Source organism: Dermacentor andersoni, chromosome 1 (genome assembly GCF_023375885.2).
Source record: "Dermacentor andersoni chromosome 1, qqDerAnde1_hic_scaffold, whole genome shotgun sequence".
NCBI lineage: Eukaryota > Metazoa > Arthropoda > Arachnida > Ixodida > Ixodidae > Dermacentor > Dermacentor andersoni.
Window position 1 is genome coordinate 255,663,520 of NC_092814.1, and position 18,306 is coordinate 255,681,825.

The 18,306-nt window shown below is 45.3% G+C and overlaps 1 protein-coding gene across 1 annotated transcript in view; it reads left to right on the top strand.

Annotated features, from left to right (window-relative positions):
• Positions 1-17,122, top strand: part of LOC126548144 (solute carrier family 23 member 1-like) — a 155,583-nt gene extending 138,461 nt beyond the window's left edge. The window contains exons 10-13 of the mRNA XM_050196262.3: positions 5,966-6,219; positions 8,266-8,539; positions 11,004-11,099; positions 16,306-17,122. Coding sequence (XP_050052219.1) covers positions 5,966-6,219; positions 8,266-8,539; positions 11,004-11,099; positions 16,306-16,553 — 872 coding nt within the window. The 3' untranslated portion in view covers positions 16,554-17,122. The remainder of the gene's footprint in view (positions 1-5,965; positions 6,220-8,265; positions 8,540-11,003; positions 11,100-16,305) is intronic.
• Positions 17,123-18,306: the final 1,184 nt, after the last annotated feature.

The window sequence follows — 18,306 nt, forward strand, 5'->3', positions numbered from 1 at the left end:
TTCAATGCGTTTTAGGTCATCTTGAAGCAAATGCATGTCTGAAGTGTTAGTTATGCGTCGATAAACTACACAATCGTCTGCGAACAATCGAATGTTAGAAGAGATCTCAGTAGGAAGATCATTAATGTAAATTAGAAAGAGTAGTGGTCCGAGAACTGTGCCTTGTTGTACGCCCGAAAGGACAGAAGATCTTTTAGATGACTGTGTGTTAGCAAATACAAACTGTTGTCGGTTAGTGAGGAAGCTACGTATCCAGTCTAGTACAAATGGATTAATCTTGAGACGGGAAAGTTTTAGGAGTAGCCGTTGGTGTGGAACTTTGTCAAATGCCTTTTCAAAGTCTAAGAAAATAGCATCTACAGGTACGTTCAAGTCGAGGTTAGAGCTTAGATCATGAAAAAAATAAAGCTAGTTGGGTGTCACATGAAAGACCTTTACGGAAGCCATGTTGAGCTGGGTGAAAGAAGTTATTGGATACTAAAAAGTTTACCATCTGAGAGTAAATAACATGCTCCATTAGTTTGCAACAAACACTGGTGAGTGAAATGGGGCGATAACTAGAGCACAACGATGGAGGACCTTTTTTGGGGACTGGAACAATCTTGCCTACTCTCCAGTCTTCCGGCACCACTCCTGATGACAATGATTGCTGAAAAATAGCACATAACATCGCGCTCACATTTGTTTTGGTGTTTTTCAGCATTTTAACATTTATTTCATCGACGCCAGACGATGATGTAAGTTTTAATGAATCAATTAGTTTCTCAATGCCGTAAGGACAAAAGGTAATATTAGGCATGACTGCATGATCTGAAAGAGGGAAGCGAGGTAATATGTTAACAGGTTCAGTTGTGAAGAATGAAGAAAAAGTACGGTTAAGTTGCTCAGCAATTTCACAATCGGGAATACGATGGTTTTGATCGTCAAACAGAGCTAATGGCTGCGAGTTATTAGGGTTAATAACTTTCCAGAATTTTGGGGGGTTATTTCTCAACATAGACGGCAGCGTTTGCAAAAAAAAAGTGCGTTTTTCTTTATTTGCTAGAGCTTCGAATTCTTTTTCTGCAAGGTAATACTTATTCCATGCGCCTGCGTTGTTAAATCGTTTAGCAGAGCGAAAAAGCCTTTTCTTTTTATTGTTAAGACACTTTAGTGTGATATTAAACCATGGGGATGACTGTTTTTCGGTTAGGGTGATAACGGGTACGTATCTCGCGAACACATCGAGCATCTTGTTTTTAAAAAGCAGCCAGTTAGTTTCGACAGAACGCATAAAAAAACTGGTGTGGAATGAAGCAGCAAAATGTGCGAGTTCCGAGTTAATTGCCGAGTAATTCCCTTTGTCATACAGTTTGATCACTTTGGTTATCTTTGTAGGTTGTGTAAGCTGACAGGAGTAAGATGCATGGATTATAGAATGATCACTAAGACCAGGCAAATACGTCATTGCATAAACTTTGTCAGGATCAGAAGCAAAAATGAGGTCGAGTATGTGAGAAGAATTACAACCTTGACGTGTAGGTTCAATGACAAGTTGCGTTAATCCAAAGGTTAGGCAGGAGTTAACAAAATCGCTTTCGGTACTGTGTTGCGAAGTTCCTGATGTTAGGTTAGTCCAGTTTATGGCGGGGAAGTTAAAATCACCGAACAGTAACATCGGAGAGTGGTGATGCAATTCAGTTACCGAACGCAATGTTTCGTGGAATTCTGCAACAAAGTTAGGATCATTGCCAGGGGGGCGATAGCAGACTGCGACTATTGTGGGTGGGTAAGAGGCATTACACAGGACGAACAGAATTTCTAGGGAGGACGATGTCTTAATTTCAGTACATTGAAGGTCCTTATGAGCGCCAATGAAAACGCCGCCACCACGTCTGGTAGTTCGATCATGCCTGAAAATATTGAAATTAGGAAAAAATGGCAATATTTCAGAGTCTTCTATTGTAGAATTAAGCCAAGTTTCAGTAATAACAATTAGGTTAGACTCTGTTGTGTCGGCAAGATTACTGAGAGCGTCAAGCTTCGGAAAAATGCTTCTAATGTTAGTAAAAACAAATGAAAAACAATTTTTCTTGGAGTTAGCATTGCTGGGGCCTAGGCATTTAAAGCACGAGAGACAACCTTTTGGGCGTTGCGGTCAAACGTGTAAGCTTTGTTTCCAATAGTTAGCTTGTCATGTCGGAGCTTGAATGGTTTCTGTTGTGTCTTGGCGAATTCGACTAAACGCCTTCTAGCTGTTAGAGTGTTAGGAGAGTAATCTTCTGAAATTCTATATTCAGTGCCTTTGAGTTTCCTACCCTGTGAAAGAATTTGTTCTTTTACTTTGAAATGTGAAAGTTTTACAATAATTGGCCTGTTGTTGTTTACTTTGAATTTGCCCAAACGGTGGGCACGTTCGATGTCCACCGACTGAACAGTTATATTTAATTCTTTACAGCATAGATCTATAATTAACGATTCTGACTCGGCCCACGTTTCACGTTCGCGATCTGTTAATCCAAAGAATACTAGGTTTGAGCGTCGCGCGCGCTCTTCCGAGTCGTCCAGCCTGGCCTTAATCAATGATATATCTTTTGAATTTTGATCGGCAAGCGTCCGGATATCGTGAACTTGTTCTTTTATTAGTACCAGGGATGCGCAGTATTCTTCAATTTTGACAAGGCGGTCTTTAATCTCCTTTATAGCGCTGTCGCTCTGGGACAGCTTACGTTGCAGGGATTTCATTTCTTTTAGTAGTGAAGCTTGGCCAGATTGAATTTCAGTCAGTGCGGTCATTATGTCACTGGATGTTTGCGTTTCGCTTGCACGGGTGCTTGGACCTGGGTTTAACTCGACGTCTCCGGACAGTATTAGTAGTTGATGAAGGACACGTGCACAATCGAAAGCAATATCAATACAACACTGTGGGCTCGGCAGCACAACAAGGGCCATATAACGAGTACGTCGGCCATACACTGAATACTGACAATTTACCTGCAGAACGAAAAGGTGTCGCAGGTAAGCGGCTGTTGTCATGGCTGTCGTGCCACCGAGCCCATAGAATGCCGCGCTGCACGGTGTCACACTTATATAGTCCTGGGTAAAAGGTGACGTTATCTGGTGGCTTGGTAACGGTAGAACCAGGGGGCGCAGTTGTGAGAGCCAAGGTGGTGGCTCGTGAAACGGATCTTGGGGCGGCGATGTAGCAGTCCCTCGTGATGTCGGTGGGGTGCGCTTCGTCCGGTGTGGCAAATCAAGGTCATCTGCTGCGTCTGGCCAAGCCGGGAGCCAAGAGACCTCCGGGATGTCGCCAGCGCATCCGTTGTTAAATAAGCTCTTTAAAGCAGTGAAACACAACACTAAGGTGGTGTGCGCGGGCTAAGAGTATACCTCAACTGTCCTGACATATATGTCAGGACAGTTGAGGTTGCTTTACGAACTGTTGAGAGAGAATCTCAATTGTGACAAAGTTCGGGCCTCATACCACTGAGCTTGCTATCAGTTGATAGAAATAGTTCATATTTGAAAATATTTGCTTCTGTATGCATCTCCCTTTTATTCGTATTTCAGAATGTCCGACTCCATTTGCAATTTTTTTCGAACACATTTTATTTGCTGTGCATTTTACTAACCCCCCCCCCCTCTATTCTCTTTTGAATAACATAAACACTGCTCGTTAGTATTCAATTTGGATTAGGTCGTTTTCTTTTAATTTTTTTCATATGCGTACTAGAGAGGGAAGGCATCGGGCGATATGGTTTCATCCCGTCTTGACATAAAACATAGTTCTTCATCACTCAGGGAATTTTGCATAGAAACTCAGGGAAAACCTGGAAAACTCAAGGAATTTGGAAATGTCAACTTGGTAGACACCCTGCGTATATATGCGTGTGTGTCTATGCTTTTTAGCGCCTGGGTCAGCACAAATGGTATGTGTGTGAATGGTGTGGGAGGCTCGAAATCACTTTGTTAGCTTTAATACTGGCCCATGCGCGATGCTATGGTGACACTTGTCAATCTCCGTCGCCGAAACTAATTTTTGAGAGAATGAAATGTGCAATAAATTCTACGAAAGGAAAGCCGTTGGCATCGTCAATGAGTAGAGAACTGCAAGCGTCATGTGGAAGTTGTGGACTGGGCTACCATTGGCGGCTAGTCATTTTCCTTTATGAATTAATGTACGAATGTCGTTGTTTGTTTAATCGTTGTTGATGAATAATTCTACAGTTGAATAAATATACGTGCGTGCGTGCGTGTTTGTGTGTGTGTGTGTGTGTGTGTGTGTGTGTGTGTGTGTCTGTCTGTCTGTGTGTCTGTCTGTCTGTCTGTCTGTCTGTCTGTCTGTCTGTCTGTCTGTCTGTCTGTCTGTCTGTCTGTCTGTCTGTCTGTCTGTCTGTCTGTCTGTCTGTCCGTCCGTCTGTCTGTCTGTCCGTCCGTCTGTCCGTCCGTCCGTCCGTCCGTCCGTCCGTTTGTCTGTCTGTCTGTCTGTCTGTCTGTCTGTCTGTCTGTCTGTCTGTCTGTCTGTCTGTCTGTCTGTCTGTCTGTCTGTCTGTCTGTCTGTCTGTCTCTCTGTCTGTCTGTCTGTCTGTCTGTCTGTCTGTCTGTCTGTCTGTCTGTCTGTCTGTCTGTCTGTCTGTCTGTCTGTCTGTCTGTCTTGTTGGGACTGGGATTTCGTCGCGGATGTGATGTCGAGTTGGTGTCGTGCCGGGGCAGTCATCAGGGGACAAGTTCAGGGACGGAAGAAAAACTACACGTATTGACATGTTTGAAGGAACTCAGTGAACAGACTCCGGCGCTCTTCTGTGTGCCGGCTCCGATTGGTCCATCCCCCTTTTTCCTTACTCCACGCGGAGGCCAGGATCCCACCAATCCGGCAACATTGGTAGGGAACATTATAAGTCACGAGCACGCACTTCAACTGAGAACATTTTCTCCTCTCAAAGGTCGAGGTCCAGTTGACGTCGCAGAAATGTCAAGGTTGAGTGCTGACAACCGGCGACATCTCTGGCAACCCTTCTAGGAATTTCGCAGTTCGTTGAAATCCCGTTCTCCGAACCTGATCGGGGTCGAAGCGTGGAGAGCGCCAGTGCGCGGTGCGCTATTGTATCCTCACCCGGGTCTTTGCAACACCCTCTAGAGAACACCCTCTAGAGGTCTTTCTCGGTCGCTGAGAGAGAGAGAAAGAGAGAGAGAGAGGGGGGGGGGTACGGCGCCGGACGCCGGTGATCGGAGCGTAAGGGTGAGGTCATAACAGCATTTCAAAGCTGCCGGTTTGGCAGTGAAACATTCTTGTCCAGAAGGACCGTCGGGCACAACAGTGTGTAAAACCCTTCCTGCTACTAAACTGATGTAAGTACGCTTTTCTTCGTCCCCACTTCCTGCGTGTGGCTTTTATTTTTTCACTAATTCCCTTCATACGCTAGACAATAAACTTTCTATGGACGCTTTAATTACCCGCCGGGGTGGCTTAGCGGCGGTAGTATTGCGCTGCTAAGCACGAGGTCGCGAGATCTAATCCCGGCCGCGGCGGCCGCATTTCGATGGAGACGAAATGCAAAAACGCCCATGTCTCGTGCATTGCTGGCAGGTTAAAGATCCCCTGGGGATCAAAATTATTCCGGAGTTCCCCGCTACGGCCAGCCTCATAATCAAATCGTGGTTTTGGCACGTAAAACCCCAGAATTCCCTTCCACACTTTAATTGTCATCACCATTCGCGTTGCAAGTGGCATTTCGCACAGCCGGGATGCGTTCCAGCAGAGGGCCGTAATACAGTTGCACAATTTTAAGAAGTCGTTAGGGTTTCCGAAATCTCTGGACATGTGAGAGATAGCGCCTAGGCATCTCTGACTGGACTGCGTGTGAGTGTTGACGTGTTCAGATGTTCAGAGAACAGTAAAGTGGCGCCAAAAAAGGACGCAAATGACGCGTATACCTCAGCCCTGTGCACCTAAAGAAAGCTGAGAAATTCACATTTTACACTGCAGGCCAATTCGGCATGCCCCGGGTGTCGTTGGGCGTGGTTCTCGGCATGCTGTCAGCCATCCTCTCGTCGGTGGTGGAATCCGTGGGCGACTACTACGCGTGCGCAAGGCTCTCCCACGTGCCTGTACCACCGACGCACGCCATCAACCGCGGCATCTGGATGGAAGGCCTTGGCTGCATCGCGGCCGGCATCTGGGGTGGTGGATGCGGACTCACATCATACTCCACAAACATCAGCATCATTGCCGTTACGAAGGTGGGCTCCGCGGGTCTTACACGCCCTGTCAGGGACATACCTTTTCGTTGGACATGAAAAAGTCCTAAGCATGTGATGTTTAGCCAACCTAACGTTATTAAAACATACTTGAAGGAGAGCCAGAACATGATTTTTCGGTGTTTAATCAAGCCATCGATGACATGAGCCGCGGAAATTCCTGACTCCTCTCCTTCTGATATTTGTGAAACTTTTTTTCTCCTCTCCTAGTTCTTATGTTGATGTCATGATGCGAAAAAAACTTATAAAACCAAACGATTTCGCTGTTGTATTCATTGCACTTTAACAAGGAAAAAAAATATGGGGCATAGGCTGTATCAGGGACGCAGCCGCAGTGCGCGAAACCTCTTATGCGTGCTACATTCGGTGTGTGGCCACTAGCGTACAGAAATGATTTGTAGGGCCCGAGGCTGCCCTGCGCCGCTCGAGCCACCGCGCTCGTGCAGAGTGTTGGGGCTCCTGCATTGGTCTCAATTTCCGGTGATTGCGCTCTATACGGAGACGGACACGTTGCGCCGTGGTCTAAGTGGTTAAATGTCCCTCTGCCTTGCTGACCGAGTCCCATAACGATATTTCTGAATCCTGCGTGTCGAGCGCGGGGGCGCCATAACCGAGCAAGCGTGGAACTTCTGCAAAATATTGCACACTTGTAGGCCTTCCCGATGAGCACAGATTTCAGTTTGGCGACTTATACCTACTATGGCTGAGTGAGCTCGCTCAAATGCGACCACTTTCGGTCGGATCGACTCTAAGCGCCGAGCGAGAAGCTGCATTCGTGGTGCGACAACGGCGCCATCTGCGCACGCGACACATGAATGATCGAGTAATGGCGTCCTTCCTCTAGACAATGATACTCACATAAGGCGCGTTGGTAGTGCGGCTGCAAAGATATAAGTGAAAATACAATAACATTTTTTTTTCATTACATGCAGATTATTATTTTTTCATTACATGCAGCGACTCCCTGTGAACGATCTTAAGGACGTTTCATGCCAAAGTACAGCATAATCGTCATCCTCAAATTTAAGCGAGTGCAGCAATCACGACTGAGCTTTACCCGTGCTCACGTTGTCATGTGTAGAACGCATGGAGTAGATGTGTGAATATTCGAAGCTATATAATAATGAATCAAATATTCTCCTATTTGATTTGGCCCTCGAACAGAATAGTCACTGTTCGATTTCTTGCTCCAATCTCGTACTCACCATTCATAAATATTAGTATTTTTGGAATTGTTTCCGAATACTTCACGCGGTCGACTGCGCATGGTCGGACATGAAATTGAAAAAGAAAACGCGATAACTCTCATGCCATTCACCAGGGGACATAACGTGTCAGAGCAAGCTGCGCCGCTCAGACAGCCAGCCGTTTCCGGATAAGCACGTTCACGAACAATAAAATGTTGTTTGGAGATGTCATTAGCAGTAGGTATTACTTGGTACTAATTATAGATGCAGCGCTTGTGCTGTCTCCGTGGGTTAAATCTGAAAACGCTTCATTGTAACATACTCGATACAACAGGGACACCATCTGCCGTGACCATTTGAATTAGAGAAAAAGTGATTTCTTTCTTTCTTTTGCCCTGCCATCGCCGCAGACGACGTGCATTTCTGGTTTGGTTGCGAAGTTATGCACATATCTTATATTAGCCCCCAGAGGGGCTACCTTTATAAATGTTGAATTAAAATCGCGTATGGTCCGAGGAGCCCTGAGGTGCGAACAAATTGGTTAGTTGTTCCTAAGGCTGATTTTGGACTTTCAATGAAGAATGCTTTATGATGTGCAGTGTAACGGCAGAAAGTTTCTAATACTATTGTGAATGGCAGGATGTGAAAATAGTCTGGTATTGATGGTGAAAAGTCTGTACATTATTCGCAAAAGCTCTTTGAAAAGTATTCGTTATTCAATTCGATTCGCTTCTGCTGCTATTCGATGTGTATTCAATTCAGCCTGAAAAAAAAATATTGTTCGCACACCGCTGGTGTTGAGGGCTGCTTTAGAACACTTTTTTCGCCTGTGACGTTGCAGGTGGCCTGTCGATCTGTAGTCCAGTGGGCAGCCGTCTTCATGATCGGCTTCGGTGTTGTGGGCAAGATAGGCGCTCTGTTCGCAACCATTCCGGACCCAATAATTGGCGGCGTGTTCTGCGTCATGTTCGCCATGATTGCCGCAGTCGGTCTGTCAAGTGCACAGTGTGTAGACCTCAACTCATCCAGGAACCTGTTCGTGCTAGGATCGTCGTTATTCTTCGGCCTCATGGTGTCGCACTGGACGAGTAAACATCCGGATGCAGTTAAAACAGGTATACTGTATGATATATTTACGATGTCAGCTGACTTTTGCGTAGTAGTGTTATGTGCGTGCACTATGTGTTGTTCTTACTTTTTCTCAACTTTTTCGTGTTTTTTTTTTTTGCTACAATGTAAACACGACCTTAGGATGACAAATTGGACTATGTGGTAACGAATATTCCGAGTCGCACCATGCCAAGCACAGGTAGAGCACGTATCCCGTGAGTCTTCTCTTTCTGTTCTTGCAATGCAGAGAAAACCGAGAGCCATCACCACCACATCGCAACAAAGTGTATTAATAAAAAGCACAGCTGCTGTACAAATTTTGCAGCCAGAAATTCTGAGCCCGTGCTTGCAGAGCCTTTCGTACAAAACAGAAATTCCTATACGAAAGAAAACCTTTGTATACGCAGCACTGCCGATAACCCCATCCGGAGTGACGTCGTTAACTCCGCGGCGCCATCGACTCTCGAGGTCACAGGCAGCATCACTCGGAAGCCCGTGAAGTTTCTCGCGTCTTGTTCTTGTATTATAGGACGCAATAACTTAAACCTTAAGATCTATCAAGCTCAGCTGTTTCTGTGATTTCATAATAAATTCCAAAACGCAGTACCTTCCTATCATTTGCATAGCAGGCCGCGTATGCATAAAACTCTTACGTGAGAGTATTTTTCCCATTGGCAGCGTTCGGGTGCCCGTCACTCAATATAGGGACGAGCGTGATAACGTGGCTATTACGTTTGCGATGGCTATCCCAGACGGCATTTGAGTAAGATAAGTTTTGTGAATACGGGCTCGCTATATGCTGCGCTACTTGGTTGGCCAGTAGTTCAGATTTACATTTATTTTAACCGTCCTCAAGATAAGAGTGTTTTTTTGGCACCTGCAAAGGGCGACGTAATGTTAAAGCTGCAGATGTAGCGCTCGCTGCGAGTTCCGTTTAATGGCACGCGCCATTTTGTCTTTTTTCCGAGTGTGTTGCCCGTCGAATTCTGCGCCTAGTGCAGCCTGCACTATTTCCTGATAGCATCGCCAAAAAGAATTGGCGTTGTCTAGAACTGCGTTTATTTACTACTCTCTGCTACCACAGAGCGGAATCTACTGATTATGCATCTTGACTCGAGCATCCCAACATAATAACCTCACCAAAATAATTTATAAAGGTAACAAAATATCAACACCGGAGAAAAACAGGACAACGCAAGAAGACAAGAGTGCTCTCGAATTCACCGCAAAAGTGCGCAGGACGGCATTTTAGCGCGAGCAATTTGAACAGGAAACACTTCTGATTTATGGTTTTTCTATTTATCTCACTGCCTTTCATCTTAATCTCTTTGTGGGTTTGAACTGGCTGAGTATATATAAAACTCACCTGATGTATTTGCAGTGTGCAGGGAGTCCGCAGCGATATCTGCGAATTGCGATTTCTGTATTGTTTTCTCGATATACACAAATCAACCGCACTCCTGAACACCGCAGCGCAATTTAGAAGCGGTATCGCCCTATAGTAGTGATGACGCCATCTATGAGGAGACAAAGCAAGCCATCTGGAACTTAACCATCACGCCATCTCATGGCTACATTCCTCAAGACAAGTGCGCTGCGTTTCAATCTACCAGCCTGGATGATGCACCACACGTGGTCGTCATGAATGCTCCAGAAATTTCAAGTCACTCTGCAAGATATTAGGTGCCATTTAAAGTGATACTACGGAGTTGATTTGCATTAGTAAACTACTCTTCAACAGTTCTCAAAAAATACACGCTGACCCTGTGAGCAGGCCTGATAAGCCGTAAAAGACGTGAAAATGAAACCATTATATAAGCTTCTGCACCAACACGTCACGAAATCATTAATTACATATATATATATATATATATATATATATATATATATATATGTGAAATTTTTTATCGCACGTGCGGACAATACTGTATACATAAATGAGCCAAAGATTCAACACGGCAAACCTCGACAGCTCTTAAAGCGCCACAACAGCCCAAATACGAGAAAATACTTTGACATCAAAGAGAGAAAGACAAAATAATTGGGTCCCGTAGTACCGCGGGTTCTAATCATCCACTATAAGCATGACTTTTTAATTCTTTATTTAAGAAAAGTTATGTGACCAGCGAGAGACGTCACAAAAGAAAGAGAAGGCATCCTTTCCCATCGCCACAGTCGCCACAGCAAATGCAACCAATAAAAACGAAAACGAAAAAAAAAATTGGGGGCCGGATGGGACGGTAATAGTACATAGTCACATAGATAGTGCATGATCATATACTCGGATAATTGCGTTTGAAAAACCTTCTGAAAGAACGAACTAAAAGCTTCATTTTCAAGTCCTTACAAAATTACTATTGAAAATATGAATGGTTCACTTGCCATCACGATCTCAATAATTTTGTTTGTATGCCTAAAAAAAATTGCTCTTCATGTGTCAGCTCAAATGCTTGTTGCTCCTCATTGCAGGCTATGACGTTCTGGACCAGACAATCGTGATTCTCCTCAGTACAAGCATGTTTGTTGGTGGCTTCTTGGGAATATTTCTCGACAACACAATACCGGGTGAGGACACAATTTTTTTCTTTCTTGTTACCATTATTCAACATTAGCCCAAACCAACGAACACATATGCGCCGTTCCTAACGTAACCCTTCTTCAGAGTGATGCCTGAAACACACTATGCTACTTCGTACGATATAGCGTAAGTAATACGACACGAAAGCAGCAAGTTAGATGTTTTCCTCTCTAAATAAACATCGTGGAAAGTCTGCTGAACCATTTCAGCTTGTTTTCAAGTGCCAGGAGTGTTCTGTGGTGTGCACCCATGCAAACATAATTTTTGTTGCACTTGCGTATTTTTTAGTCGCACGAGCATCGAGTGACACTCTTCTTTCTCGCGCAGCACTTGCGGTTCGCCCCCTAATACAACCGGGAAGGAAATTCAAAATAAACCAGAAAAAAAAATAGCAAAAATATAGTACAGTACAAAGTACATGGGTCTCATTATAGATATTATATCAGAGCATAAGCTAAGTTACAAGTTGAGTTACTGAAGTGTCTGGAAAAATTAGAATTTATTAGAAATCACTGAGGCAACAGGGGACGAAATTCAAGATAAATTAGAAAAACAGAAAGAAAATAGTACAGTACAATATTCATGGGTTTCATTATAGGTATGATACAAGAGCATAAGATTAGTTACAAGTTGAGTTACTGCATTGTCTGTAATAATTAGAACTAAATAGAAATCAGTGATTAGCGCACACCAAAGCACAGAATCGTAGATTTTAAAGGCCCACCACGTGAGCACGACTTTGGCGAAATTCCTGGAAAGCGGGACGTAGAAAGAGGAAGTAATGATGTCCCTAATGTCGTCACACACTAGAAGGTGGCTTTATATTTAACCGGCCAATTAATGGAAAACAGTTACCTCCGTGTTCGGTTCGTTCGTTGCGTTCGCCTAAAGTTAACCTTAAGAACACCAATGCCGTGGTGCGAGCACCATTAAGAGACCACCTGTCAAAAATCAGGGCCGCCTATCATTTTATTCGTGCTTTTTTTCATTTTATTTTTTAGTAAACTAGTCTGCTATATCCTGAAAGCATGAGCCATTCACACCAGTATAACTAGTATTCAAGCTGGTAGTTGTCTTTTCGAGCTAGGTTTGTAGCAAATCAAATGTTAAAACACATTACTTATCCTTAAACAGGCAGCGAACACCAAGCAAATAGCCTTCTTGCTGCTCATTTACCCCGCCCAGCCATCATGCCGTAAGTTAGATATAATAATGCACAGCTTAAAGTTGTCACCTTTTCAGGAACTACCAACATACTTTCGCCCGGAGCACAAGCTTCTCGGAATATTTTTGGCAACCTCGCAATTATCATAAGTTTCGCAGGTCTTAAATTGTACCTAAGCTCTGCCAGAAAGCAGCGTAATGCGGCGAAGCGCTAAAATTGCGACTGCGTTTTCGTATGAAAATGTGCAAAACCGATTGCGTTTTCTTTTCCTTCGCTGCTGCGGGCAAAACGTAATGTGAGCCAGCCGGACAAGGCGCTTCCCTTCGCCGAGCGATATCAGCGGCGAATCGATTCGGCGCCTGCGTGAAAGCAGGGTAGGCTTTTCCGCAGGGGCGAAACAATAGGAGTGCCCAGAGAAAATTGTCTCTCTCCTGGACCAGGCCAACAGCAATAGCGTCGAACTGCTGCTCCGGCGCATTGCCGTACGAAATCCCATCGTGCCATTAGCATGTCGTCATCCTATACGTCACACACAGCCCTGCCTTGGTTTCGAAATGATTTCGGTGGAACGGTTTAATAAGTCTTAGCCGATTCTGCACGCCCCTGTGTGCGCGCCGACTGTCGCTACTCTGAACTCTGTCATTGCATTACCATTTATCTATGTGCAGCTTAGTGAACAGGACTCGTACCTGCTCTAGCCTGTCCAACACTCACAACTTTCTGTCTTTATTTTTCTGGCTTTCTCTGTGTGTCTCTCCTGAAGACAATGCCCAGTGAGTGCTCTGTAAGGTACTTTAAAGTAAATAAATAAATAAAAATAAACGGCCCCAATAATACGCTTGTTGTAGCGCTTTTCCCAGGATAAACAGCTCTTAAGCCATAGGAAATCCTTGCTCTGCTGCCCTAGGGTTGCTTTACCGTAAACATCACTTCCGGCCTTTGTTTGAAAAAACGGATAGGAAGGTATAACAAAGCATTCAGCTGCAAATACGAACGGGCGTTTCCTGCTTTGACGTCAATCCCCTATTCGAAAAGAAGCTCATGATTTAAGCGGCGCACAGATATATTCCAGCACCAAGGTATGCGTAAGGAAATGTTCTGTCCCCTCGCCGTCAATCTCGGTCAACAAAAACGTGCGCGGGGGAGATAGGGCTAAAATCTCGCTCCCGAAAAGGCTGGTGCTTTGAGGAAGGCTGTCGAAAAGCTCGCCCATATACACCATACGACAGCTATTCCTACACACCCACGTAGCACCGCTGGAGCTTTTTCTTCCTGACCTTTACCTTGCCTCAAAGAACGTGTAAGAAGAAGCACGCATTCATTCCTATACGGGTTCAATTTTCAGTGTGCTCTAGAGGGAGCCTTCTTCTCGCAGCTCGTACGTTCTATAGCACAGTCTTTTCCTTTCATCAGAAAAATCGATTCAAGCAATGTTTCAAGGAATCAGTATTTAATTATTTACGTAGTACAGGAAAAACTAAAGCTGGGGTCTCGTAATCTAAAGATTATTTACGGCCGATTCTATCCGTTTCGTGTTATCCGCGCCGCCGAGTTGCCGATCTCGGCGGTGACGGCGGGGTCGAGGCATTGCGCGAGCCATCGAGAATAGGCAAAAGTAATAGCAAATAGAAGCAATCGTTACATAACACGCAGCCTTGCGTCAAATCAACATTTCCAAGGAATAACGAAGTTTCACGAAAGTCCTGTAATGGGCCACACGAAATGTAATATAGTGCGTTTGCGGTGCTTTCGCAGCGAAATTAGGCTCTTCGAAACGGCGCGCCTTCCTAAACTGCTGCATTAAGCGCGCATCTATTCAAAATTTTAATACGCAAAGACTTCCACGTTATAGTTGCTGATCCGCAAATCATAGCTGATGTGTCAGCTGCCCTTGGTAACATACCTGCAAAGACGTCCGTGACACCAGTGTCTCACTTGGCTGTTCAGTAACTTTCGAGGAAAGGGAAAGTGGATGTCACGACCCCTTCAAATGCGCTTCCGCAACCTGAACGCACATCCGACGCCGTGTTTCGTAGCTTCGTGACCTGGACACAGAATACGTCAAATAATTTCTGCGGAAATCCCCTAGGTAGAGGCAGTTTCAAGCAAAGAAAAAGATCCACTTGCCAGTAGCACGAAGCTCCAAACGGAAATCCATACTGGTTTCTCAGAACAAAACCAGTACTTTCGATTAGTTGATTAACTCAGCTGTCCCCGCCATCTGTTGCCCTCCTCGTTATCTCAGATGGTATAGCGACCCCCCTGGAGAAGCTCGGGTTTGATCCGCGAACCCCTACGAACTTTCTTCTTCTTTTAGGAAAGAAGCTTTCTTTCCAAGAAAACCGTACGGCGTTTCTTTGTATATTGGTGCTACTGTCAGGTGAATGGCACTTTTTTCCGTTTCAAGTCCTGGACAATTAACCGGTTGCATGCGGCATATCGTTTCGCAAATCACATGGAATGTTCCTCGTCCTTCTCGACTAAATGACGGCATTTGTCCAACGTATTTTTAGATCGATAAAAAATTCACCTCGCCCTCTGCCCCGGAATACGTCACAAAACTGCAAAAGGGTTTCTCGAAATAATAGCTCCCAGTTGAAGCAAACCTTTTCGCTGCTATTCTGGTCCAGAGATCGAGCACGGAACCATCGCATCACCGGCAGCAGTCGCTGTAGAAGCCGAGCTATCCAGTGACGCGAGTGCATCGGATCCATGCTTAGCTACGGCCAGAGGACTCTGCTACGGCCTAACAAGTTTATTAATGAACTGATGGTGACTGCTTTCACTATATGTTCGCTCCCGAGAACAGCGCTTAGTGAGTCCTCTATTGCTTCCTTTCTTTTTTCAAGTTTTTTTCTATTCGATTATTACTTTTTTTTTATTCGTTAGTCGATTCATCAGTATTCGTCTCAAGCATAAACATTGACTGGTTTGTTTACAGCAACAATCCTAAAATTTAATTCACTTCTCAAATGAGCATTTTAAAGGCTCCAACGGCATTTTCGCGATTTCCTACGCCGTCTGTGATATGCCTCTAAGTTCAAGATTTTGTAAGTGATTTGTGACATTGCGCATTTATTTCTTGCAAAGTTTCTTTTTAATGTGGCAAGCAGTCCGCAAACGGCAATTTTTTCGTCTCCCTGAAAGCATGGCTTCCGAAGGTTAGCCCCATGCAACGTACACAAAACACGCGTTATTCCTGCCAAATTTCATCTTTATACACTCGACAGTTCCCAAACGACTCAGAGTTGAACGCCATATAAACCTCCAAACGGCAATTATTAGAAGAAAAAAAAATAATACGTCCCGTGGCAGCTTTGTGGATATAAGGATTTGCGCTGGTGAACTTCATGTCCCGGGTTTGCACCCGGCCACGACGGGCCGCATTTCCATTGGCGGCGAAATGCAAAAACATCCGTGTACTTAGATTTATATAGGTGCAGGTTGTCAAAATTATGCCGGAGTCCCCCACTATAAGGTGCGATTCAACATCTGATCGTAGTTTTGGCACGTAAATCGCCCGAATTTTTATTTTATTTTATAATATGTTATTTTATTAAAAAAGATATTTGCCACAGCGCGCATAATTGCTCCACACACTTCCAACTTTGCCCGCACATCACCCTACACATCCCCGTCATATCTTAGCAGTTCGCTAATTCGCTCGGTACATTAACGTCGACGTCTTGAGCGGACGTTTCTAGCGTATATGTTTTGTAGAGGACATTCTCCGTCGCCGTCTATAGCGGCAATGTCAACTGTTTCAAGTGATTCGACTGCAACGCAAGATGAATTAGTGTTTATATTCACGACCTCAGGCATACGCGGAACGTGGACAAGCACGTGTGTCCGTTAAGTCCTTCTTCGTCCTCGTCCGCTGTATCCTTCAAATCATAAATATGGAATTTTATATCCCTCTCTCGCTTTCTATAAGCCCCTCACAGCTGTACACGCGTTGGGTCGTTACCTAACAGGGTGGTTCCTGTACACGCGGTCTTAACCGCGATGGTCGGGTTACTCGTTTGCAGGCACACCCGAAGAGCGGGGCCTGGCCTCCGGAGGCCACCACGGCAACGTCGGGAGCGCTGGCGGTGCCGCGGACTCCACCAAGGACTGCTACGACTTGCCCTTCCTGCGGGCTCGCCTGGCGAACGCCGCTTTCTCGTACCTGCCCATCAGCCCAACTTACAGCAATGCCGCGCTGCTGCAGCGCATCACGCCAAAGTTCGTGCGCTCCCTCTCGCGGAGGTCCAACAAGGCAGCCAGCGAGGCCTGATGGCCTGGCTACACCGCGCTCTCCAGTGCTTGCCCCCTTCGTTACGCGCCTTGTGGGAGCGCGCACACCTGGCCTCTGCCGCTAGCGGCTATTACACGCGCTTCCTCAGTCACGAGGCTCCGAGATCAAGTCGGCGTGCCAGGAACCTCGCATACAACTACTGATGCGGACTTGCGCGAAAGGGCACCACCGCCCGCAGGAAAAGTGATGTGAACGCTGCGAATATACATATGCCAAGGACAAAAGAATGCATTCGAGGAAGGTGCGATGTGATCTGGTGAAAAAAACGCCTGGTGGAAGGGCATTCACACGTCGTAACAAGCGTGCGTGCAAATACATTTAAGAAATTTTCGAGTGTTTATCACCGTTGGCTCACTGCAATTCTGGCGTTGGGACTCTCTTCTAAATATAGCGAACCTATCCAGCTTTTCTGGACACGAGGGTTTAGTTCGCGTGAGTGCCACCACGTGGCGTACTGACCTTAAATTTTTCAAACTTCCAGTGGTGACGCGGTGATAACGTGAACAAAACAAAAATAAAGTAATTAAAAGCTATCCCTGGGCATCGAACTTCACGATGTTGTCCCGCCGGCGTTATCACTTTCCTTGATAAAGCGTTCCCGCCCGTCGGCTGAAAATGACTTATCAGCCAAAGAGCGTTTAGTCGCGACCAGCGCTGATTGATTCTGCGCTTTTGATACGGTTATTCTTTATTTTTTGTCTTTTCTTTTTTTTTCCTTTTTTGATGCTACGGAGTAAGCAAGCTAGGGCAACCGTCAGAAGCACTCTACGGCAGCCATTTTTTCAGTCAACACACATTCCTAACATCCGAACATAGCACAGCGTCTACCAGAGAGATGCCGTCATGGACGGCTTTTCATTTTGACCTATCGATTTCGTTAAGGTGCCTCCAATTATTTCTCTAGCGACTTTGCTATCCGCTCTCATGGCTTACCGCAGCAGCTGCAAATCGATATATGCATAACTATTTAGATGGATACGTGGATAAGTTGGTTTTGCACCTTGAGGCAAAAGGCACGACACAAGAATTGAGCAAACTGACTCGGCGTCGTCGTCCGTTAGTATGATATGGCCGAAACTGCTCGCCGCCATATTATGTCATATTTACTGGCCACCGCGCCATGTACACCTTTGGATATGACATAGCAGCACTTGCAGTTAGTTCCCAAAGTAGTCTCTTGTCACGGCTATCCATGTGCGTGAAGGAAGACCGCGCTATTGAAAATTATTGTGCAGTAATATATGCTGGATTTGTCTGTTCTCCATGTTGTCTACCACGTTTTCGTTCCACTATTATAATATAGCCGCAATGTAGACTAGCAGGTATCGAACGCCATAAACGCTACCCACATACTCGAAGACCTCGCTCACAACTGCTGACACTTACTCGTATTCAAGAGTTGTGCGACTGCCAAGGACATCCTTAACGAATGTTACATAATAAATTATGGGGTTTTATGTGTCAAAACACGATCTCATTATCAGGCACGCCGTAGTGGGGGTTCCGGTAAAATTTGGACCCCTTGGGGTTCTTTAACGTGCGCCTAACCCTAAGCACACGGGTGTTTTCGCATTTCACACCCATCGAAATACGGCTGCCGTGGCTGGGATTCGATGCCGAAATCTCGTGCTTACCAGGCGAACACCATAGCCACTAAGCAACTATGGCGGGTAAGGAATGTTGGCCGTTCGAGGAAGGTGACAGTCGGCACATGAGACAATTTGTTCCCATC